This window comes from Neovison vison, chromosome 9 (genome assembly GCF_020171115.1).
Source record: "Neovison vison isolate M4711 chromosome 9, ASM_NN_V1, whole genome shotgun sequence".
In the NCBI taxonomy this organism is placed as follows: domain Eukaryota; kingdom Metazoa; phylum Chordata; class Mammalia; order Carnivora; family Mustelidae; genus Neogale; species Neogale vison.
Genome location: NC_058099.1, coordinates 12,713,121 through 12,735,627, shown reverse-complemented (window position 1 = coordinate 12,735,627; position 22,507 = coordinate 12,713,121). Strand labels below are relative to the sequence as shown.

The following is a 22,507-nucleotide window of genomic DNA, read 5'->3' as shown; positions in this document are numbered from 1 at the left end:
CGCGGGCGGTCGGAGGCCCGCCCCCGCCAGTCCTTACGCCCTCTCGCTGCCTCCTGCCCCAGGTGAGTTCATCAAAGCGCTGTATGAGTCGGATGAGAACTGCGAAGTAGACCCGAGCAAGTGCTCGGCCGCCGACCTCCCTGAGCACCAGGGCAACCTCAAGATGTGCTGCGAGCTGGCCTTCTGCAAGATCATCAACTCCTACTGGTCAGTGCCGCCTGCGCCCCTGGCCCTGCTTGTGTCGGTGTGCCCGCGGGGTGCCGGCCAAGGCCCTCGGGCTCCATCCTCCGTGACTCCTACACGATAGAGCGGAGGGTTGATGAGAGCACTGGTGGCCCAGCTGCAACCTCTTGTAGCTCCCAAGTGGTGGCTCTGGGAGGGGACCTCCCTCCTGCCTGGCCCCCATCCTGGTCCTTGGTGGGCTCTCCGATGTAGAAGAGGGTCCCAGAATCTGTGCAGGACACGGGGTGGAGAATCGATGGTGACCTGGCGTCACCAAGTCTCTTAGCGGGCCCCGTCCGTGGGCCGGCCACTGTCGCAGGTGTCGGAGCCGCAGCGTGGGGAGCGAGGTAGGCAAGGCCCCATCCAGGCACCCTCCGGGGCCAGGCAGATGGCTTCATGCAAGGCCTCTCCGCTGTCCACAGGGTTGCCACCACCACCTGTCCCCCGCGCCATACCTCACTCCTTTCTTGGGCAGGGCCTCCCTCCCCCCGCAGCCCCACCACCACACGCCACCTCCCTTCCTGTTTTAAGGCCTTATGCCTGCCTCCCCTCAGCGGCCCCCCTTCATGGTATCCAACATGGTTGTCTCACCCCTCCTGAGCACTTCGGTCAGAGGGGGATTGTGCCTATGTCCGGATCTGTTTCCTGCATACACTTGGAACTCCCTGGGGGCAGCTGGATCCGCCAGCTCAGGGCTGGACCTAGGAGGGCCCAGGAATGGCTTGCTGCTCCTGAAAGACTAGCAGAGATAGGCCTGCTTGGTGAGTGAGAGCCGCGGGCAGGGAGCAGAGGGAACAGCCAGAGGCAGCAGAATGGATGTTCCCCTACTATGTCCTCTGCCCCTGGGCTGCACAGGGTACCCACCTAGGGTCAGCCTGGCCCCTTGGGCTGGGCCAGAAGTGATCCCGGGACCTGGTGGTGAGAGACAGCCCTGAACGCTTTGGGAACATACCTCCCGCCCTTGGGCTGGGCTGTGCTTTCACCCTCCAGCGCCCGTTCACAGGGTAGACTGGGTGTGGGACAGAGGGAAACACCCGTGGACAATTTCCCATTTCCTCTTCGTGATATTTGTCAGACGCCCAGAGGCACCCTTCTGTTCTGGACAGGCCTTCCACAGATGTCATTGCTCCACAGCTGCCTCCTGGCAGAAATGCCTGGTCTTGGTCAGGCAATTTGAGGGCCAGGACTAAGGATCCTTGGCCTGCTCCTGTCGCTTCTCTTCAGCATACTTTTGTGGGTTCAGCCTCATTCACTATGGAGAGCCTGCTGGGCAGGTGCTGGACTTATTGGGCAAAAGCCTTGTGAGTTGATTAAGGCTTCCTACGGCCTTGAGATGTTCGTGTGAACTTGGCAGGGCAGGCCCTATTCTCATTGTAAGAGTGAGGGAACTGAAGGTCAGGGAGGGCTGGGCACTTGCTCAGAGGACCCTGAGCTAGTGACAGAGCTAGAAATGGAGCCAGTGACAGAGCCAGTGATGGAGCCAGATGTAGAGTCTGTGCAGTGCTGAGCCTGGTCCTTCCTGGGGTGGGAGGCATCTCCTTTCTGGGTAAAGACTAGGGAAACCACTTAAAGATTGGCCAGTGGGTCCTGACTGTAGCAGGCTGTGGGTGCTTAGCAGAGAGAGCCCCCAGCTGGGTGCTAGGACCCCTGTCTACCCCCACTGGCCCCCCATGGGTGGGTGGGGGTGTACTCCCTCCATTTGCCTTCCCGCCGAGAAAGGGGAAAGCTGTCTTGTCATCCTGTGATTAGGCTATTCCCATCTTGATCATGCTGAGCTCGGCTGAAGCCGTCCAGTTCCTGCACATGATTCAAGCAAAGGGAGTGAGTCTCAGAACCAGTGATGGCATTCAGGGAACAGCGGCCGGTCCCAGTTGTATTCTCGTCCCTGTGCCTCGTGCCTGGTGTTGGAGGCGGAGGGTGAAGCCCCTGGGCAGGCTAGCCACTGCCACTGGTTCTTGTTGGGACAGAGACCTGGCCTTTCTGTGCCCATGCCCCTCCCCTCTCGGCCCCTTTGTGGAGAGCCCACCTCCCTGCCTGGAGCTCAACTATCCTGCTCCTTCCAGCAAGCCTTCCCTTGGCCCTCGCTGCGCCATGCTCCCCTGTGCTGGCTAGCTCCCCCGCAGCCCACCTCCCCGCTCTCAGGCCCAGAACTGGGTCCCTGCTGTGCACCCTCCTGCCCCGGCACCCTGCCCGATGACTGGCCCCCCGTCCTCTGTCCCCTCAGTGTCTTCCCGCGGGAGCTGAAAGAGGTGTTTGCCTCGTGGCGGCAGGAGTGCAGCAGCCGCGGCCGGCCCGACATCAGCGAGCGGCTCATCAGTGCCTCCCTGTTCCTGCGCTTCCTCTGCCCCGCCATCATGTCGCCGTCGCTCTTCAACCTGCTGCAGGAGTACCCGGACGACCGCACCGCCCGCACCCTCACCCTCATCGCCAAGGTCACCCAGAACCTGGCCAACTTCGCCAAGTGAGTGCCGGGCGCCCCTCGGGACGGAGTCTGGGCGCCGGCTGGAGCCGCGGGGATGAGTTGGAGTTGGGGGGCGCACAGTCCCCATGTATGGCCCCGCCGTCCTCCGTTCTTCCCGTCCCCGTTGTTCAAAACAAAATCTCCACCCCTCATCCTCCCCCTACAGAAAGTACATGGCATTTGGGTACGTTTCCTTCATTTTCAAAGGTGAGAAGAGGAGATATTTTTTCCTTCTGCTTTTTTGAATTAACATTTTATCATAAGGATTATCCCGTGTACTTAACATTCATAAGCCTCATTTTGCAATGAATGACTAATATGCCTTCCAGGGAGAATGGCCCATGTTTCTGTCACCCGCCTGGCATGGTTGGACTCTCAGGTTGTCTCACACTGTCCTTGTTTGATGCCGTGAAGGATGTCTTTGCTCAGAAAGCACTTCAGTGTTCTTAGCTGTCCCTTGGAGCCAGTGGGTGGAAACAGAAGGGCTCGTTTGCAGCGTGGATGGGGCCGTATGTAGGCATCTCTGTGCGGGGCTCTGAGTCACATCTGGCCCCAGCCTCCCGGACCCGTGCTTCCCCCGGGGAGAAGGAATGTGGGAGAAGTAGCAGAGCAGTGAGAGAGACGCACAGGCCTCTTAGGAGGGGCCTGGGCTGGTGGTCCTGGGAGACGTGCCCCTGCCGTGTGTCAGGACGAGGCAAGCAGAGGTGTGGCAGGCCCCGGGAGGGCCATGTGCCGGCATCCCCGAATGGTCACGCGCCGGGCCAGGGGGAGTGGGAGGCAAGATGCGAGAGGTCACAGGGACTTAAGATGCAGGTGGGGCAGGGAGAGCCACTGGACAGCCTGAAGCAAGAGGGAGGTTGGCTGTCCTCCGTTCCGGGTCCTAAACCCGTTAGCCTGAAAGTCCGGGGCACATGGAGGGAGCACAGCAGGCAGCTGGGAGCCGGGGCCAAGAGGGTAGCGGAGGTTCCCGCCCACAAAAGAAACTGTGGCAGAAGTGTTGGGGGCAGGGCTGGCAGTACAGGAGGCAGTGGCTATGGGGTCCGGGGTTACTGGAAGATAAAGTCAGCAGGTCTCACCGGTGAGGAAGCGAGAAGCTGTACACCACCAGACTTCTGGCTCAGCTATCTGGGGGATGGTGGTGTCCCCCCTGAGGATAGGCAGCTTGGTGGCAGGGCCTGGGGCTGGGGCAACAGAGCGGATGTCATTTGGCCAGGCCAGGGGCAGGGTAGGGGCGTGTGGATGTGCACGTCCAAAAGCTCAGCAGAGAGGCCTGCCAGACATGCACTGAAAGGCATCTAGACATCAAGCCTGCCTTTGGAACCTGGCGGGAAAGGAGGAGACTGACCGGCAGTGAATGGGGAGTAAGGGCCACAGAGTGTTCTGTGTCCTGTGAGAAGAGGTCCCGAAAAGGGTCTCTGGGCTTAGCCAGGAACGAGGGCCCTGAATCAGAACAGACTGGCCGGCTAGGGGAGTGAGTGGCCCGGAGGCCGCTGCGGTGGGCTCGGAGGGATGGGAGTGGAGGAGGCGGAGTGCCTCAGAGAAGGGAGGCTCCTGGGCAGGGCCCCGGAGCTCTTACCCTGCCTGCTTTCTGTCCAGGTTTGGCAGCAAGGAGGAGTACATGTCGTTCATGAACCAGTTCCTGGAGCACGAGTGGACCAACATGCAGCGCTTCCTATTGGAGATCTCCAACCCTGAGACCGTCTCCAACACGGCCGGCTTCGAGGGCTACATTGACCTGGGCCGGGAGCTCTCTAGTCTGCACTCGCTGCTCTGGGAGGCCGTCAGCCAGCTGGAGCAGGTGCCTGGCCCCATGGGGCTGCAGGGGGTCGGGCTGGGCCAGAGGCTGCCGCAGCGCTGAAGGGTCCTCCTCCAGACTAATTTGGGGGGCAAAAGTGTTTGCCCACCCAGGTGCTGGAGCCGGAGGTGCCAGCCCAGGCCTTGTCAGCATGCGCTGGGGGGCTCTGGGCCCCATTTCCTGGGAGGGACGTGTCCCATTCATTTGGCCAGCTCATGCCACGGGAGCCCACTCTGTGCACCGGGGCTCTCGCTCTGCCTGGGCACACTCAGCAGTGAGTGGACGGTGTGCTCCGTGCCTGTGAGAAATGTGATCATCTTTTGCTGCTTCTCCAGAAATGTCCTTGCTTCAGGGTTTAAGGCCACTGACATGAAAAATGTAGACTGAAGATGCAGTACCTCCCCATGTCAGGCAGGAAGGCGTAGACCTTTCCAGAGTTGCCCTTGACCATCAGTTGAAAATCTTACTCCCCAGCCACCTCTAACCCTGCTGCAGCCACCTGGCAGGCACCTTCCGTGACCTGGGGTCCCCCCATTGGCCCCGCAGCCCCAGCCCACACAGTGGACAGGTTCCTGTCGGCAAGGGCCAGGCCTGCAGGATCCGCTTCCAGAATATCTTCTGCTTTCCGGGACCTCACGAGACCGCCTGACTAAAGTAGTTACTGCCTAGACAGGGCTGGAAGGCCTCCCTGCTGCTGTCACAGTTTCACGCAGGGCCCTCGGTGTGCAGCTCTCCAGATTCCTCTGCTTGTGGGTCAAGTACACACGCAGGCACAGAGTTCTTTTCCTCTTGTTCGTGGTCAAGCGGGAACTTTGGTGGGCCCACAGTATGCATTTCTATCTAACCGTGGAAAGTCCTGCCGCAGCGCCACTGTGACCTGATGGCTGCACACTGTCTGGCACAGGAGCGCGCAGGCCACCGTACTGTCGCTGGACACTCAGGTTCATCCCAGCGCTCTGCTGCTGCACTCCCTTCTGCTTGCGGGAGCCCGCTGCCCTTTGGCTGCAAGAGGCACCAGAGGGGTCCCTCCCTAACGGCCACTGCCTGCCGAGTTCCTGAGCCGGCCTCCGACCGCTACATCCGCTCCAGCAGGTGGAAGCACGGGTGGTGGCTGCTGCCGTCATGGCTGATGCCAGTGCAGCCAGGATTTGAAATTGAGCTGTCTGTTTCTCAAGTCTGTGCTAGGTTGACAACATGAGTTTCACACTTTCCTTCTGCACAAAGTCCTGGAAGCCAGTGCATAAGTAGAGGGCATCCCAGAAGCCTGTCAGAGAAGGAGCTGTCACTGTGGCAGATTCTGGGGTACCCCCTGGGCTCCCCTCTCTGGGGGATAGGACAAACCCGGGTTGAAGGCTTGGGCTGGGTCACCATTTTTCCCTTTGGGCTTTGCACCCCTCTCTCACTCCCAGAAATAACTGAGAGGCCCGGGAAAAATGTTCATGTGCAGATTCCTGGCCTTCCCAGCCGCTTCCCAGACCTGCTGGATCTGACAGGTGGGGGAGGGGAGGGCCTGCCTTTCCAAGGGGCTCCTCTGCAGCTGCAAAGCACTTGGCCTAACCAAGTGGCCCCCACAGATCACACCTGCCTCTTACTGTGTGTTTGCAGAGCATCATATCCAAACTGGGGCCCCTGCCTCGAATCCTGAGGGATGTCCACACAGCACTGAGCACCCCGGGCAGTGGGCAGCTCCCAGGGACCAACGACTTGGCCTCCACTCCTGGCTCTGGCAGTAGCAGCATCTCGGCTGGACTGCAGAAAATGGTGATAGAGAACGACCTCTCTGGGTAAGACCTGCCAGGCATACCGGGTGTTGTGGGGTACGCATGAGGGCAAGGTGCGGCAGTCTATAGCTCTAGTTGGGGAGGAGGACGTCTACACAAATGTTTATAAAATAAGCTAGATGAGACTTGAAATGTGTTATGCAGGTTGTAGTCAGTGAACCTCCATTTGGGAAAAATCAGGGAAGGCTTCTTGGAGAAGGTGGTGCCATAGTTTGGGGCTCGTGAGGAAAAGGAATATTTCCATTGGTGGAAAAGGTTCTACATAGAGGAACTAACACAAAGACTTGGAGAAATACACTCTGCTGAAGAACCATTTGGTCCCAGATATGTCTAGATAACCCAGTCATGTGTTCAGAATACTCTGTTGGTATTTCCTGCATCTGAATCAACCTCCAGAAGTATCACTCAGGCATGTGTGTTTTCAGCAAGCGCCAGGGTGACTGACTGCAAGGCTCCGAGTCTGGGAGCTCCAGAAACTAGGAGAGGTGTCGGAGGTCCAGACCACAGTCTGAGCTCTCGCCCCAAAGGCACAGTGACCTGTAAATAAAGCAGTTGGTGGACAGGGAGGCAGAATGTTCTCGAATATTAATATCAAAATGAGGATGTTCTTCGAAAGACTTGGGTTTATGAAGAACTATTTCTGCCCCACTCATGCCCTCCCCTGCAGCAGCCATTTTGGGCTGACTCGTAAGGACAAGGCTGGACAGCAGAGCCGGGAGTCAGGTCCTGTCTTGAGGCGGCGGCAGGCCTATAAGCAGGCAAGGGCACTGAGATCAGGAACCTCGGGGGTGTGGTGTGCAGGACTGGAGGCCGGGGAGGAGGCCAGCGGTGCAGAGGCCTGGACGCCACTTCCCAGCTCCCTGTGAGCCTTGGGCGTCCATTCATTCAAGCTGCCGAGCGAGACAAAGCAGTTTCGGTAGAGTTCAGTTCAGGCTGAGAGGGAGCCAGGCACCTCTCCATCCCAGGCTGGGCCAACTCCAGCCCCCCATAGTTGAGCCCCCGCCTGCTCAGAGCTCTCTTTACCCCACCCCTACAACCTCCCCTCCGAAGCCCACCTGACCTACCACATTGTGCTTCCTAAGGAGCTGGCTTCCGGGGAGGGGCCAGGGAGAGGCTGGGGGACTGGGGGAAGGGTACGGCCTGCCTCTGCAGGTGCAGACCTTCCCTGCCTGAGTCACACCTCCTCTGATTCCTTGTTTTTGCCAGGAACAGCAGCCCCCGCCTGCCAGTCAGACAAAGGTGGCAGCAGGAGGCTGGGCGGGGTAGGGGTGGGGGTGGGGGGGAAGGCTTCACTAGGTCCCCATTCTGGTTGTCAGTCTGGGGAGGAACAAGAGGGAAGAGGCTGCGGGAGCCCCTGTGGCTTTGAAGTCAGACCCTTGGATAGCAGAGATCCACTGCGTTGTGGGTTTGGGTTTAGCTAGGGGGAATTTTCCAGAACACTCTAGGCCGCGGCACCCAGTGTCCCAAGGTGTAGCTGAACCAGGAACGGATGTGCCGGGCTGCCTGGCCTGGAACTAGCAGCGCCGGCCCCCAGAAGGGAGGTGCTGTGCAGGAGCGTCTGTCCTTGCCGCCCAGTCCCTAAGGTGGCCTCCACCAGGGGCTGCGGCCGGGGCTGTGGTTTGGTGCTGCAGCCAGGCCACTGGTTGCAAGACCAGCCCACTTCTGCAGCCCGCGCACCTCCTCTCCCTTGCCCTGCCTCCCCCTCCCCCCGCAGCCTCGGCTCGTGCTCAGGCTGCCAGGCCCCGGCAGGCTGGCGGGGCTCTCGGTTTGGAGCCGCCTTGGCCGCACTCAACAGCTCTTCTCTTCCCCCTTCTTTCCCTGTGTGTGCTTGTTTCCCTGCAGTCTCATAGATTTCACCCGGTTACCGTCTCCAACCCCCGAAAACAAGGACTTGTTTTTTGTCACAAGGTCCTCCGGGGTCCAGCCCTCACCTGCCCGCAGCTCGAGTTACTCGGAAGCCAACGAGCCTGATCTTCAGATGGCCAATGGTGGCAAGAGCCTGTCTATGGTGGACCTCCAAGATGCCCGCACGCTGGACGGGGAGGCGGGCTCCCCGGCGGGCCCCGACGCCCTCACCGCCGATGGGCAGGCGCCGGCATCACAGCTGGTGGCCGGATGGCCGGCTCGGGCAGCCCCAGCGAGCCTGGCAGGGCTGGCCACGGTGCGGCGGGCAGGCCAGACGCCGACCACGCCGGGTACCTCCGAGGGCGCCCCAGGCCGGCCCCAGCTACTGGCGCCACTCTCCTTCCAGAACCCCGTGTACCAGATGGCGGCTGGCCTGCCGCTTTCGCCTCGTGGCCTGGGTGACTCGGGCTCGGAGGGCCACAGCTCCTTGAGCTCCCACAGCAACAGCGAGGAGTTGGCAGCTGCTGCCAAGCTGGGAAGTTTCAGCAGCGCCGCTGAGGACCTGGCACGGCGGCCCGGGGAGCTGGCGCGGCGGCAGATGTCACTGACTGAGAAGGGTGGGCAGCCCACGGTGCCGCGGCAGAACAGTGCCGGCCCCCAGCGGAGGATCGACCAGCCGCCGCCGCCGCCCCCGCCGCCACCTCCCGCGCCCCGCGGCCGGACGCCACCCACCCTGCTGAGCACCCTGCAGTACCCGCGGCCCTCAAGTGGAACCCTGGCGTCGGCCTCGCCTGATTGGGCTGGCCCCGGAGCCCGGCTTCGGCAGCCCTCATCCTCGTCCAAGGGGGACAGCCCGGAGCTGAAGCCTCGTGCAGTGCACAAGCAGGTCAGTGGTGCTGTCCAAGGGCAGGCCGTGCTCTCGGGCCGCCGGGCCGTCATACCCCACCCGTGTCGTGCTGCTCCTCCTGGTCATTTCACCCGTCCTCAGCTGCCATCCCATGCTGAACAAGGCCACACGTGGCCCCATCCCACCAGCCTGCCATGCATACCACCTCTCCTCTCCCCCGAGGCCCACCGGTCCCTGCCGGAATCCTTGACCAGGAACAGTGTGGCCTTGGGGTCTCTCTGCCAGTTCTCCCAGGGGCAGCTGGGGTCAGGGAGAGAGGGGAGGGGTCCATCCATCTCCAGTTCCAGGCCCCACCCACGTTAGGACCAGACCCCCAGCACCCCCACCTTTGTGCTCTGAGCTGGCCTCCAGGACTTTCGCGTCACCCTGGGGCCACACACAGTATGTGGGACAGATGTGCTCTGGGTTGAATGCCCGCCCACCCACCGGGCCGAGCTCACTTGCTCTCACCTGGGTGGCAGAGAGGGGCACTCAGGCCACCTGGGCTCCTGACTGCCCAGGCTGCCATCAGGAGTGGGAATTCCTGAGTCGGGAACTGTATCAGTAACTGTCTGGCCGGTTGGAGGTCCCCTACCCGTGCAATGTCCCTGAGCCACTTGTCCCTGTGACTCACCTGGTGCCACCCCCCTACCTCCCTCCAGACCCTCACAGCTGTGTTTCATTGTAGGGCCCTTCACCCGTGAGCCCCAATGCCCTGGACCGCACAGCCGCTTGGCTCTTGACCATGAACGCGCAGTTGTTAGAAGACGAGGGCCTGGGCCCAGATCCCCCCCACAGGGATAGGCTAAGGAGTAAGGAGGAGCTCAGCCAAGCAGAAAAGGTAAAGCCGGACCCTGGCATTTCGGGGTAGGGCGGGGCTGCCTGCCTATGGCCACTGGCAACGTTCTCTCCCCTCGAGCCCTGAATGAGAGGTACTGCTTGTTCCCTGCGTATGGCCAGTCCCCTCTCCACCCCTGGTCCCCCGTACGGACGTCAGCCGTGGACTCTGGAAAAAGAGCAGCAAGAGGAATTTCGCTTAGAGCTAAGAATTCCTGTACCTGCTGCACGTGAGGCTCGGCTGGAGATTGTACAGAATCCAGATTCTGGTTCCTAGTCCTCAGACCTCTGGGAACCCCTTCCCTGAGTGACCAGGCCACCGAGCTTCTGCGAGGCTGGGACTTGCGGGCTGGGGGTGCCAGAGAGGCACAGGGAGACCGTCATAGGGAGTTTCGTGCATGAGGGGGCAGAGAGGTGTGGTTCCCCGAGACAGCGGGGAGGGCTGTCCCCAACCAGGCCCCCCACTCTGGGTTTTTACCTATCCAGAGCCTGGCTCTTGCCCAGTTCCTGTCTCCACCAGGACATGAGAGAGAAAGAGCCAGGTAAAGGGTCCAACTGCTACTGAGAGGTTTTCTTCCCGCTGGGGGGAAAACGGTTCTGAAATACCCAGACTCCACCCACCACACACATCTAGCAATTAGTGGGGCAGTTGGGGGGCTTCTGTCCTCCCAAATTCTGCCCGTTGTCATGGCAACTGCTGTGGTTCCATGGCTGGTTCTCGTGTCCTCCTGCGGGCCAGAGCCCAGAAGACGCAGGACCCAGCGCAGAGCCACCTCAGAATGGCAGCCACTTCTTCCACTCCCCTAGATGCCCTTGCCTCAGCCCTAGGAAAGCCTTTAGCAGCCTCTCAGGCAAGGGCATGGAGGTCGGGGGGGCAGCTCTCCCTCCCCTGGCCTAGGGTGACGTTCACGTCCATGCTGCATTCCGCCACCCTCCACCATCCCCTTAGTCCACTGCATCCACCTGCTTTCACCATAATTACGTGAAGGGGGCAGGGGGACATGGGGCTTGGTGCTCCAAGAGCCAGAGTTTGGTTGGGCGGCAAGTTGGGCCAGCCTTAGCCCTGACTCCCTTTGTGAGCCTGGGGCTGGGCTCTGCACCTCTCGGAGACCCAGAGTCCCGTTTGTGACCTGCATGGGTCAGGCTGCAGCTGAAGTGCTCTCTTTCCTTGCCGTTCTGTGGCTGAACGAGCTACTGCTTCTCTCCTCTCTGCCGCTAACCCCCACAGGCGGGTCCATGGGAGACCTTTTTCTCTCGAGCTCCCTGGAGACGTGGCACTGCCTCTGTCAGGAAGGATGCTCTCTACCCGGCTCTGGTGGCCGAGCAAGACTTGGGACGGGCCGGGGTCATCTGTCCTGGAGCCAGGCTCTCCTGTGGGTCCAGCTTTGCTTCAGGAGCTTAGCTTGGGCTGGGGCTGGACCTCTCACCAGCATCTGGACTTGCTGCCTTCTAACTTTCGGGTGGTCCTTTGCCAAAGTGTCTCCGGCTTGCATTGCCTAGGACTCCAGGAGAGGCTCCCCCTGCCTCCCCAGTCCCATATTGTCGCAGCACCCTGGTCCCCAACCCCTTGGTGTCAACCCCACCTTACCTTTAGCCTCTCTGCCCCCTCACGTCCCCATGCCACTTCCCTTGCTTTATGGTCGAGTAGAGGCTGGGAGGCTAGGGTCTCACCCCACGGGTCAGTCCCCATGGGATTGGAGAACCTTCTGAGGCCTCGGTTTCCCCCTACTATGGAGTCCCTATCTCTCAGGGCACTGTCAGATCTCAATATATTCATGAGTGTGTTTTAACATTTGTTTATTATTTTAAAAAACTCAGTGCTCTAGTTCAATCCTTGCTTCTGAGATTTAGGTTTGAATCTTTATTCCCTCAGAGCTGTAAGATCAGGCTGCAAGGGTGGGAGCTGGGAGGGGAGGAGCCCTGGACGGGGACAGGCTTGGAGTCTCACCCTGGCCCTTCAGGCTGGGCCCCGAAGGCGTCTCCTCACTGTGTCCAGTGGGCTGAGGTGGTGAAGACCCCTGGTACATCCCGAGCTGGGCTCCCTCCCACCCTGTGCTCCTGCTCGGGCTCACGAGGCTGTGCTCTCTGTCCTGGGTGCTGTGCCCGTGGCACGCTGCCCTCCTGGTAGGACCTGGCGGTGCTGCAGGACAAGCTGCGAATCTCTACCAAGAAGCTGGAAGAGTATGAGACCCTGTTCAAGTGCCAGGAGGAGACGACGCAGAAGCTGGTGCTGGAGTACCAGGCGCGGCTGGAGGAGGGTGAGGAGCGGCTCCGGCGGCAGCAGGAGGACAAGGACATCCAGATGAAGGGCATCATCAGCAGGTGAGGACAGCCTTCTCCTGCTCTGGGCCAGTTCTGGTCCCGCTCCCCACCCCCACTCACACACACAGTGGGCAGACCTTTGCACCGCCCTCCTGAAGGGTGGAAGGGCTGACCAGCTGCAGGGGGAGATGGGAGTGGAAGGAGGAGAGTGTCCCAGGGGACAGGGACAGTGTGGCACAGGCCTGGAGGTGGGAAGCAACCTGGGGCGTGGGGAGCCCCGCCATCAGTGTGTACTGATGGTAGAATGCAGAGTTGGGCCCAGCAGGAGGTCAGCCAAGGCCAGCTGACATGGCCTGTGACCCCTGGAAGGAGTCCTGTGCTCTTGGGGAGCACTGTCAGGGGAGGTAGGATTGGAGGTGCCAGGAAACACAGTAAGGACCCAACTCAGGGCAGGAAAAGTAGGGATAAGTCAGCTACATTCAGTGGGTGAAGAAGGAGGCAGAATGACCCTAGATTTCTACCAAGAGCATTGGGGTGTCTCGGTGCCAGTTCCTGAGATTAGGGTCCTTGGGAGTTTAGGTATCCCAGCCATGCCAGTTTGGGATCTGTTGAGTTGGAAGGTGAGGGATCCAGCAAAGATCTCTGTTGGCTTCAATGCTCTCATCTCTGTTGATGGCTTGGATATCCCATGCTGTGGTGCTTTTCTCTCTCTTATTCTCTGTCTCTCTCTGTCTGCACCCATGGGTGGGGCAGGTATACCCTCGTGCGTGTCTGTAGGCGGGGAGTGCAGTGAAGGTGTAGCATCCTGGCCGTCCCGTGGTGTCCCAGTCGTGACATTCACTTCTTCACGACAGTAATAGGTTGAGGAGGACACGCTGTGGGTTTTGCAGCTTGTTTGTTTGCATGATTCAAGTCCGTCATCTGGACAGGCTTTGCAGGCCTGCCAGAGCCAGGACATTTCTCCCCCACCCACCCCCCTTCATCCACTATGGTAACCCTTCCCAGGCGCTTCCTCTTTAGGCTGCCTGTTTCTCTGCTCCTAATTATTGTTTGCTTCGCTTACCTGTGGGTTTGTTCATTGTTAAATGGTTAGCATGAGCAGAGGGCCTGTAACTGGACTGACTAGAAATCCACCGTTCACTTGACGGTCAGCTCTGTTCTCAGCTCTCTTCATGTGTGTGGTTTCAAGAATGGAAATTCTTCTCAAACTAACCACCACCTCCTCATCGTGTCTCTTCTCTGAAGGGTGCGTGGTCTCTGAATTCAGTGGCTTGCTTAATACATTTATTTCTACTAACCCATCCCGCTGTTTTTCCTCCCTAATGGAAATGTTGCTTATCGATTTTGTTGGTAGCATGGTTTGAATCCTTATATGTTATTACTAGTTTTTTGCCCACTTGTTAAGTGCTCATTGTTCTATTACTTACTGAGAAAAGAATATTGAAGGTTTTAATAGTAATTGTGGATTTGTATATTTCTTTTTTCTTTTGTTTTTGCTTCATGTACACTGAAACTGTGCATCCACACCTAGGATTGTTATGTGCTGGTGATGAACTGGCATCTTTATTGTTACAAAATCACCTTCTTTATCTCTCATAATATTTTGAAATTTACTTTGATGTTGATTATAGATATACCAACTTTATTCTGATTAGTATTAGCCAGGTATATCCTTTCTTGTTCTTATACTTGGAACCAATCTGTGTCTTTCTATATGAATGAGTTTCTTTTGTAGACACCTTTTCAGTTTTTGCTTTTTATCTAATCTGGCAGTTATTTTGCCTTTTAATTGGGGTGTTTAGGCCATTTACATTTAATGTAATAATCAATATAATTAGGTTTAAATCTCTTTATCTTGCTACTGTTTTCTATTCCTACCATCTGTTCTGTTCCCTTTTTTCTGCATTCTTTTGGATTGCGCATTTTTATGATTGTATTTTATTTCTTACTGGCTTATTAGCTATATCTGTCACTTTAGGGCAAGAGTTGGTGACTTCCCATAAAGGGGCAGATAATAAATATTTTAGGCCTTGCAAGACCATATGGCCTCTGTAAGTGTTCAGCCACGCTATTTGAGCAGAACTGTGCGTGTGGTGTGGCTATTTACAGAAATAGGCAGTGGGCCCAGTTGGGCCCTGTCAGACTGTAATAGTAGGGATTCTGTCATTACTTTTGTTCCTTTGTATTTAAACTGTCTTTATTCTCTGGCTTTTTTTAAGATTCTTTTTTTTTTATTGTTGATTGCTGATAATTTGATTAGGATGATCTTTGGCATGGTTTTCCTCATGTTTCTTGGGTTTGAGCTCTTGAATCTGTAGGTATGCCATCCTTCCTCTAGGAATCCCATCCCATATACATTAGGCTGCTTTATATTATCCCACATTACTCTGAAGCTCCATTGTGTTCTTTTTAAACTTTTTAAAAAAGACTTTATATGTTTATTTGACAAAGTGAGAGAGAGAGAAAGAGAGATCACATGTAGGCAGAGGTAGGCAGTGGGAGACGGGGAAGCAGGCTCCCCACCGAGTGGAAAGCCTCACGCAGGGCTGGATACAGGACTGGATGCGGGGCTCTATCCCAGGACCCTGAGACCCTGACCTGAGCCAGAGGCAGAGGTGTGACCCACTGAGCCACCCAGGTGCCCCTTTTTTATACTTTTCCCCTCCATTATATATCTGGTGATTTCTATCCCTGTGTCTGCAAGATTAATAATCATTTCTTCTTTAGTGTCTAATCTGCTATTAATCCTACCTAGTATTTTTTCATTTCATTTCAGAAACTGTATTTTCCACTTTCAGACTTTCAGCTTGGTTTAAATTCTGTCCATTTCTCTTCTCATCATACTTAGGCTTTCCTCTATATCTTCTCAAACATGTGGAATATATTTACAATAGCTGTTTCAACATCTACTAATTCTGTCATCTGTGACATTTCTGAGTCTGTTTTTATTAATTTTCTTCCTGGTTATTGATTCTGTTTTTCTCTTTCTCTTACGCTTGGTGATTTTTGGTTGGATGCCAGACCTTGTGACTTTTATGTAGGTGTGGGGTATTTTGTGTTCTTTTAAATATTTCTGAGGCTTTGTTCTGGGACACAATGAGGTTATCTGGAATTAGTATGATTCTTTGGAGGCTTATGTGTAAGCTTTGTTGGGGTGGGTCTGGACAGCCTCTAACTTAACCTAATCTGGCTCTACTTTCCTTCTCGGGAGTCTACTTTATGTCCCCATGTTAGTATGTCTTTCTACTCTGCCAGGTAGGAGTGTGAGCTCTCCTTGGGGTTGTTTATTCTAATGTTCCCGTGGTTTCTGCCCCAGCCTGGCTGTGTTCTCACAGGCCTGCAGACCCATCTCCAGCTGAAGAATCAAGGGGAACTCTCAGGAGATACGTGGACTTTTCCCTGTGTCTTCTTCTTGGGCACTGCTTCCCTGGCTCTCCTCAACTCCATGACATTATTTCCCTTTTGTCTGACCTGGACACTCCAGGCCGTGAGCGGGGCTCAGCTCACGCATTCCCTTTCCTTAGGACGCACTGCCTGTTGATCATAGTCGGGAAGCCTTTCTTTTTTTTTTTTTTTTTATATTTTTCATTTGGTTTTCTAGTTTCTTAGTATTATTGTTTGATGGCAGGAGGGTAAACCCAGTCCCTGTTTTCCCACCAACTGGAAGCCCAAGTCTCTCTCCCCTAGTGTAATTTCCCTTCGGATTGATGCCATTCGGTGCCCCTCTGCTCCCTGGTCTTCCCTCCCTGCTTCTTACAGGCTTTACTCAGTGTGTGATCTTACTGTGACAAGGAACCCCTCCTTGGTGTGGCCCTGCACCCCTTCCTCCTGATCAGTGCTCCCTGACTGCTAATCCTGTTGACTTCGCACAAGGCCCCATGGGTACTTGCCCTAGCACAGTTGACGTCCCCGTGCTCCTTCTGCATCAGGGGCTCACCCGGGGGTTAGGTTACAGCTCTGCAGGCCTGGAGAAGCTGTGCAGGTAGCAATGGGCACGAAGCCTTGGGAGCAGGTGAGCTTGTCTGAGAAGAGCGTGGGGAACAAGAACGACGGGCACTGGGACTGACCCCGCAGGGCCCTGACATGCTGGGGGCAGGGGGAACAGGCATCGGCAGAGCAGTGGCCTGCCAGCTAGGAGGCAGACCCAGAGAGTGTGGAGTCCAGAAACTAATACAAGAGAGTCAGAAGGTAGGTATGAGCCACTGTGATTGACAGGTGCACCACGAGGTGAGGCCAGGAGGGGTTTCAGGGAAGGAGCAGCTGGTGACAGACACACACGTGCCTTAGCACTGGGCTTCTGCACATGGCATTCCTCCCATCTCCCCTACTCGTTACCGCACCTTCAGTCCTTGTTGATACCCCACCCCACCCTCCAGGACAGTTCCCTACTCCCTGTTCTCGTTCCCATGGCCTCCAGGCCTCCCGTGCGGGGCATGGCTGGTGTCTGCCTGTCTCTATCCCTGCCACCTTGTAACTTTTTGAGTGATGGAGATCTCTACTCATCTCACTATGTCGAGTGCCGCACCTGTCTTAGGGTAGCCTTGGTGAATGTGGGTGGGTGGAGAAAACCCTAGAGCCCTGCAGAGTTTTCATCCTCCCCCCAGGCCATAGATTGGATCTTCTGACACTACACCCCCTGCCTTGCTCTAGGGGGCAGTGAAGATCTACCCCCTCCCCACCTACCGTGGCTCCTGGAAGAACATCCAGAAATGGGCACCTCCAAGGGCTTCTGGGTGATTTGGGAACAGAGTCTGGAGCAGGTTCAGTATAAGAAGGAACAGACCCATCTCTTGTCAGTGGTTGGAGGCCCGCTGGACGGGATCTCCTAGTATGTGCCCTCTGTGCCCGTGTGATGGCTTCTTCCCACAAGCCCCCTCCCCCCACCCCACCTCCTTAGCTGCTCCCTCGAGTGCCAGCTGGACTGTCCTTCTGTCTGGTCACAGGCTGATGTCAGTGGAGGAGGAGCTGAAGAAGGACCATGCTGAGATGCAAGCAGCGGTAGACTCCAAACAGAAGATCATCGACGCCCAGGTGGGTTCTGGCCCTTTGGTCAGCCAGAGGGGTTGAAGGACCTGGGGGAAGGAGCGGGCTGATTTTGACATCTCCTCGTCCCCGGTCATACCCCCACTGTAAAAGCTGAGGAGGGATAGGAGGCCAGGCTCTCTGATCCGAGAAGTCCGGCTTCGGGGTCTCAGTGGATCACAAGCTCGCTAGCACAGGCTCTGGAAAGGGCGGGCACCTCCTGCCCTACTGGGGCGACTTGGTGGGTACTGACCCAAGAGTGGAAGCTTTCAGGAGGGGACTGGGGACGGCATGGGGTGACAGCAGGCTGGGCGGACAGAGCAGAGGGGCTCTAGTTCAGAACTGCGGCTCCCGGGGGACTGAGAGAGGAGGCCCAGGAGACAGTCTGGCCTCCATTCGCCTTCCCTGCACTCCTCCCCTCTCACTCACCCAGGAATAGGGCCAGGCCTTGCTCAGATTAGGAGCAGCACGGACCAGCCAGGAGCTGTGACGCCTGTGTCACATACACGCCTGTGAGCGAGGGCACAGACCTCGTACCCTTGTACCTGGTGGACAACACCACTAGGCCGCTCTGGGGAGAAGCAGTGATGTGAGAGACCCAGGAAGGCTGGCTTAAGGTCTCGGGCCACGGCGCGGAGGCTGCCTGCTCCCCGGCCTCCTCCCCACACACCCACGGCCCCATGACCTCAGCCCCTTTCCCGCCCTTCGCACGCCGTGGGCTCCCGGTCCTCCCCACCGTCAGCCCTGGGAAGACCCCTGTCCCAGCACAGCCCCCTGCGGCCCCAACTGATGCCCTCTTTGCCCCCAGGAGAAGCGCATCGCCTCGCTGGACGCCGCCAACGCCCGCCTCATGAGCGCCCTGACGCAGCTGAAAGAGAGGTACAGCATGCAAGCCCGTAACGGCGTCTCCCCCACCAACCCCACCAAATTGCAGATTACCGAGAACGGCGAGTTCCGAAACAGCAGCCACTGTTAACCTGCCCGAGGAGGGAGGACTGTGGTGGCGCGGGGCAGACCTCAGCCCGGGGAGCCCCAGCGCGGGGGCGGGAGGCCCAGGCTCCCCCCCCTTTCCCTCCACCTGCGGTCCAGGAGGTGCCACGGAGGGAGCCTCGATAGACTGACGCGGCGTGGGCCTGCTCCCCTCTCTTCTGGCCCGAGAAGCGAGTTCGGTACAGGCCAAGGAGACTGCACGCTGTTGAGGGGATGGCCTGGTGGGAGCAGGGGCCTGCCAAAATATGTCTCTGTTGGTTATTGAATTTGGTGTGTGTCACCTTTCTTTCTTGACCTGGCCAAGTGCATGTAGCCCCTACAGCCTCCCTCGGGAGGGAGCAGTGCAGAGGGGAGCACCGCAGAGGTGGAGGACTGAAGAGGCGGGGGCCCCGGCCCCTGCCCTGGGGGGCTTGCCCGTTGCTTCCCGGTCGCTTCCTGGGGCTGCCAGGCCAGTTGGCAGGCAGGGAGAGGGTGGGAGGGATGGAGCCATCAGAGTTCCTGTCCCCACAGGGCTCCGCCCTCAGCACCTGCCCCTGCATGCAGTCCTTCTGGGGACCCTTCCTGGCTGTGAGGAACCGAGGACTTCCCATGTACCTGTCCCCAGACTCCCTAAACCGCCCCCCCCCCATTCATGTTGCCAAATAGACCCAGTGAGGATCCTGGCTCGCTCTTCTGGGCCCTCATCTCTGTGGAGAGGATCCAGAGCCCCCCACACTTACCCCCGGGCCCAGGTTGACCCTCCGGGCCTCCCCAAAGCCAAAGATCTGGGCGGAGCCGGCCCAGATGGCCCTGTGCCTGGTACCCGCCCTTCTCCCGGGGGCTGGCGCGCCAGGACGTGGTGGCCGCACGGGGAGTGGCCAGCTGGTGCTCACCCCGAAAGAAAGGCCGACCTTCCCTGATGGATGGTGGAAAGAAAGTCTGATGCCAGCAGGCCCTGAGAAGGTGGATAACTGTGATTTTTTTTCCTTTCACAGTATGCATTAGAAACAAAAGCCCGCTTGCTCGCTTGCTGGAACACAGGGGCCTTTTAAATTGAGCGTGCGCACTGCATGGGAAATAGCAGCCCTGGAGGATGTTAGCCTTGCTCCCTCTCCAAGACAGCAGCGGCCTGCACCAGGCCCCGTGTGTGCGGCTGGCCGCCTCCTCACCCTTCCCGGGCCCCCAGCCGAGGACCCAGGCGCTGCAGACAGGACAGGGGCACGGCTGGGGCTGGCTTTCCCCAGCTCTAGGCTGTTCTGTGGCTTCTCAGCCCTCCCTGCTCCCCCCTCTTGCGGGACATAGGTGGGCAGGAGCTTGGGTCTGTCTTGGTCCCTCCTGTCCCTGCCCCCAGCCCTGGGTAATCCCGGGCCAGAGCTGGTTGTTTGCCGAGCAGCAGGGCCGCGGAGCCTCCCCCTCCACCTCAGCCTCGGGAAGCCGGGGACACCCTCGGAAAGAGCCTGAGCCCTTCCCGGCCCTGGGACTGGAGGCCTGCCGCTGCCAGGGGCCGAGGTCCCCGCAGAGCCCGCCGGGTCGGGGAGTGCGGGAAGGGTGGCCCAGATCGTGCAGCACCCCGTCCTGGCCCGTGCCCCAGGAGGGGCCTCTCAGATGCAGCCTGCAGTTCGGCTTGGCCAGAGATCGGCCGGTGAGGAGAGGGCAGGCCCCCCAAGGGTCACAGACCTCAGGAAGGAAGGCCGTGGGGGCTATGGCGCTGCCCCCACTCTTGCCCACACAGGCAGGGCCCAGCCCCAGTGACGTCCTCTGGTTCGGTGTCCTCCCCTCTTCCCCCCACCCCTCTCCCACCAATGCCTCGATGCCTCGTAGAGCAACCTCGGACTGAGCGCCTCTTAGCAATACGGAGGAGGTTCCCGGGGCCCCGGGTGGAGGAGGCCAGCGCGGGTCTGGTGCTGGCGGCCCTTGGCGTGGGTTGTGAGCTCTCAGGCCGAGAGCCTTATTTACTTAGTGCAAAAACTGTAAAAGTGTACAGACTCTTCACAGATTTTTATCTGATTTGCAAGTCTGACAATTTTTGTAAATGTTCTTGGTGTTCGACTGTAATGTAACTATTTCGAAAACCTAATGGTTGTACATAGTCTTAGTCCTGGTGCTGCCGAGGGCTGCCCGGGACCGCTGCTCTCCGATGGTGTGTATTTTATTTTTTAATCTAGAGAACAGTATTGGGCAGGAGGAAGAGGTTTGGGATTTGGGTGTTGGGGTTTTTCCCTACCCACGGCATGTACTTGCTGGCTTCGCAGCGTGCGGTCTGGGTGGGTTGCTGGGGACATGCACCCTGACGGGACCAGCAAAGTGGCTTCTGTCCCAGCCACGCTTGAACCCTTGTCCCAGTGTTGGGCCGGTTTATCTGAGGGCCAGAGGGAAGGGGAGGGAGGGAAGGCAGGCCCTGCTCTGGGAAGGTAAGGCCCCAGGCCCAATGGGGCCCCAGGCCCAGAGTCTGCCAGAGACAGCTAGCGCTCCTCCCCTGCCAACAGAGAGGCCTGACTTTTTTGCTTAACTCTTACGTTTAGGGTGAAGGAAACTGCCAAACTTCCTATAAGTGAAGACTTTTTTCCGACTGCCCAGAAAGGGGGGTGGGGAACCAAGACCAGAGCTCCACCCCCCCCCAGAGCATCTGCCCCGGGGTACGCCTCTCTCCCTGCCCCCCGCCCATCCGCGGAAGGCAGGCTGTCCAGGGAAACAGACCCTCTTTTCTACACCTTTGGCCCCAAAGCCACCCCAGCCCCACACCACCTCCTTGTTCCCCCTTTTGTAAGTATGTGAAAAAGAAAAAAATGCAAACGTCGGAGTCTTGGCTGGAGGTCCTCCTTCCAGCTGTGACTTTTAACCATGTAATAATGTACAGAGAAAGTTGTTGGTGTTCTACAACTGTGTGGCTGTGCGATTTCTGTACATTTGCAATTAGAAATATTAAAGATTTATTTAGCTATTTTAAGCCTGACTCACCTCCCTTCAGCTGTGTCTCAGGAGATTTTCCAGGGGTGACTCTTGAGTTGCGGGCTTTACCGAGGGGCAGCAGCGCGGGGTTCACCCTGGCAGTAGTCGTGGACGGGGGAGACTCCCGGAGCACGGGGAGCGGCGGTCTCAGCTTCCCGAGTGAACGCCGCCTCCAGCAGGTGGGGTCTCTCCGCTTAGGGAGCGGACTGCTGCGTCTGCAGGGCCCTTCCTGCCCCCAAGAAGCTCCAAAGAGAGTTCTTTGCTGGTCCCACAGCTCCGGGGGACGGCATGGCTCCTGCACATCCTGTGGCAGACACCATCTCCTGCCTCGCTCGGATGCTTTCTCCAGGGGAGGGGCAGGAGTTTGGTCTGTGTCACCAGCAGGTCAAGGCTGAGCGGCTAAACCAAGCTTTGAGTGCCTGGAAGGCCGAAACGCATGTGGCTCTCAATGAGCCGGACCAGTTTGCGAGGCCCCACCCAGGGTCTCTGAAACCAAGCAGCCCCCAGACCCCTTTGGCTGCACCCATGCAGGTGGAGGGGGGGGCACTGCAGTCAGGGGCTGACTCAGCAGGAGCCAGGCCCCGCCCAGTAACCCCAAGGGGTCAGTGCCAGTCCTGTTCACACCTGGCTGAGAGGGGGCATGGCCGGGCCTCAGTCCATCCCCTCGGAAGGGGGCCCAGATACAACAGGGGGCAGGGATGTGTCTCATCAGATCCCCAATGGAGACTTCCCGTCTGTCACCTGCACAGGTGTCTCTGACTCCTGCCAGGGACTTGGACCCCGGCTGCCCAGCATTCCCAGAGAGAAACCCCAGGGCCTGTGCTTGTCTTTGAAAACAGTGGGAAGCCTGGTTCGAGAACAGCGTGGCACAGTGTAGCAGAACCCCATGTCACTGCCACCTATACCAGCCCACCCGTGTTCCTCTCGGCTGTGGGTGCCTCTAAACCCAGGGGCTTCGTGTGGGGGAGGGGCTGCCTCTCACCTCCCAGACCTGTGCTTCTCCTGGCTCGGCCCCTGCCCCACACCACTGCCTGCCTGCCCAGCGCCCCTCAGACTCTGCCCCTCCACCATGCCTCCGGCCATCAGCCTGGGTCACCACAGCCCTCTGGTCTCCTGTGAAGACCCCTCCCCATTGTCTACATTAGTACCCCGGCCTTAGACCCCCTTCCCTCCCAGGTGTCTTTGCTGTGTCGTTGCTGCCTTCGCCACCCAGCTTAGCCCCTGTGGTCTCTTCTCCCGGGCCCCCTTTTTGACAATCTCTTTGATCACGTCAGCCCTGAGTCTACCCATGACCTATGCCCTTGTGGCTGAGCACAACAGACGAAAAACACCCCAGTTAGCACCAAGCCCCTGTGGGTTCCTGGGTCCCTCCCCTCTTTTCCCATCTCCCAGCCAGACGCCCTGCCTGCTCAGAGGGCCATCCTGCCCGCAGGGTGAAGGCTCCATCGTTGACCCTCTGACCCTTCCCGGGCTCAGCC

The 22,507-nt window shown here is 58.2% G+C and overlaps 1 protein-coding gene across 7 annotated transcripts in view; it reads left to right on the top strand.

The window, feature by feature from the left end:
• The window catches only part of LOC122917293 (DAB2 interacting protein), a 124,092-nt gene extending 103,065 nt beyond the window's left edge, over positions 1-21,027 (top strand). For 5 of the 7 annotated variants that reach the window (XM_044264986.1, XM_044264992.1, XM_044264990.1 and 2 more), the window contains 9 exons: positions 63-207; positions 2,447-2,683; positions 4,280-4,481; positions 6,084-6,262; positions 8,102-8,990; positions 9,679-9,831; positions 11,956-12,149; positions 17,033-17,120; positions 17,920-21,027. In XM_044264986.1, coding sequence (XP_044120921.1) covers positions 63-207; positions 2,447-2,683; positions 4,280-4,481; positions 6,084-6,262; positions 8,102-8,990; positions 9,679-9,831; positions 11,956-12,149; positions 17,033-17,120; positions 17,920-18,087 — 2,255 coding nt within the window. In that variant the 3' untranslated portion in view covers positions 18,088-21,027. The remainder of the gene's footprint in view (positions 1-62; positions 208-2,446; positions 2,684-4,279; positions 4,482-6,083; positions 6,263-8,101; positions 8,991-9,678; positions 9,832-11,955; positions 12,150-17,032; positions 17,121-17,919) is intronic. The other 2 variants (XM_044264988.1, XM_044264987.1) reach the window with 2 other exon arrangements.
• The last annotated feature ends 1,480 nt before the right edge of the window (positions 21,028-22,507 follow it).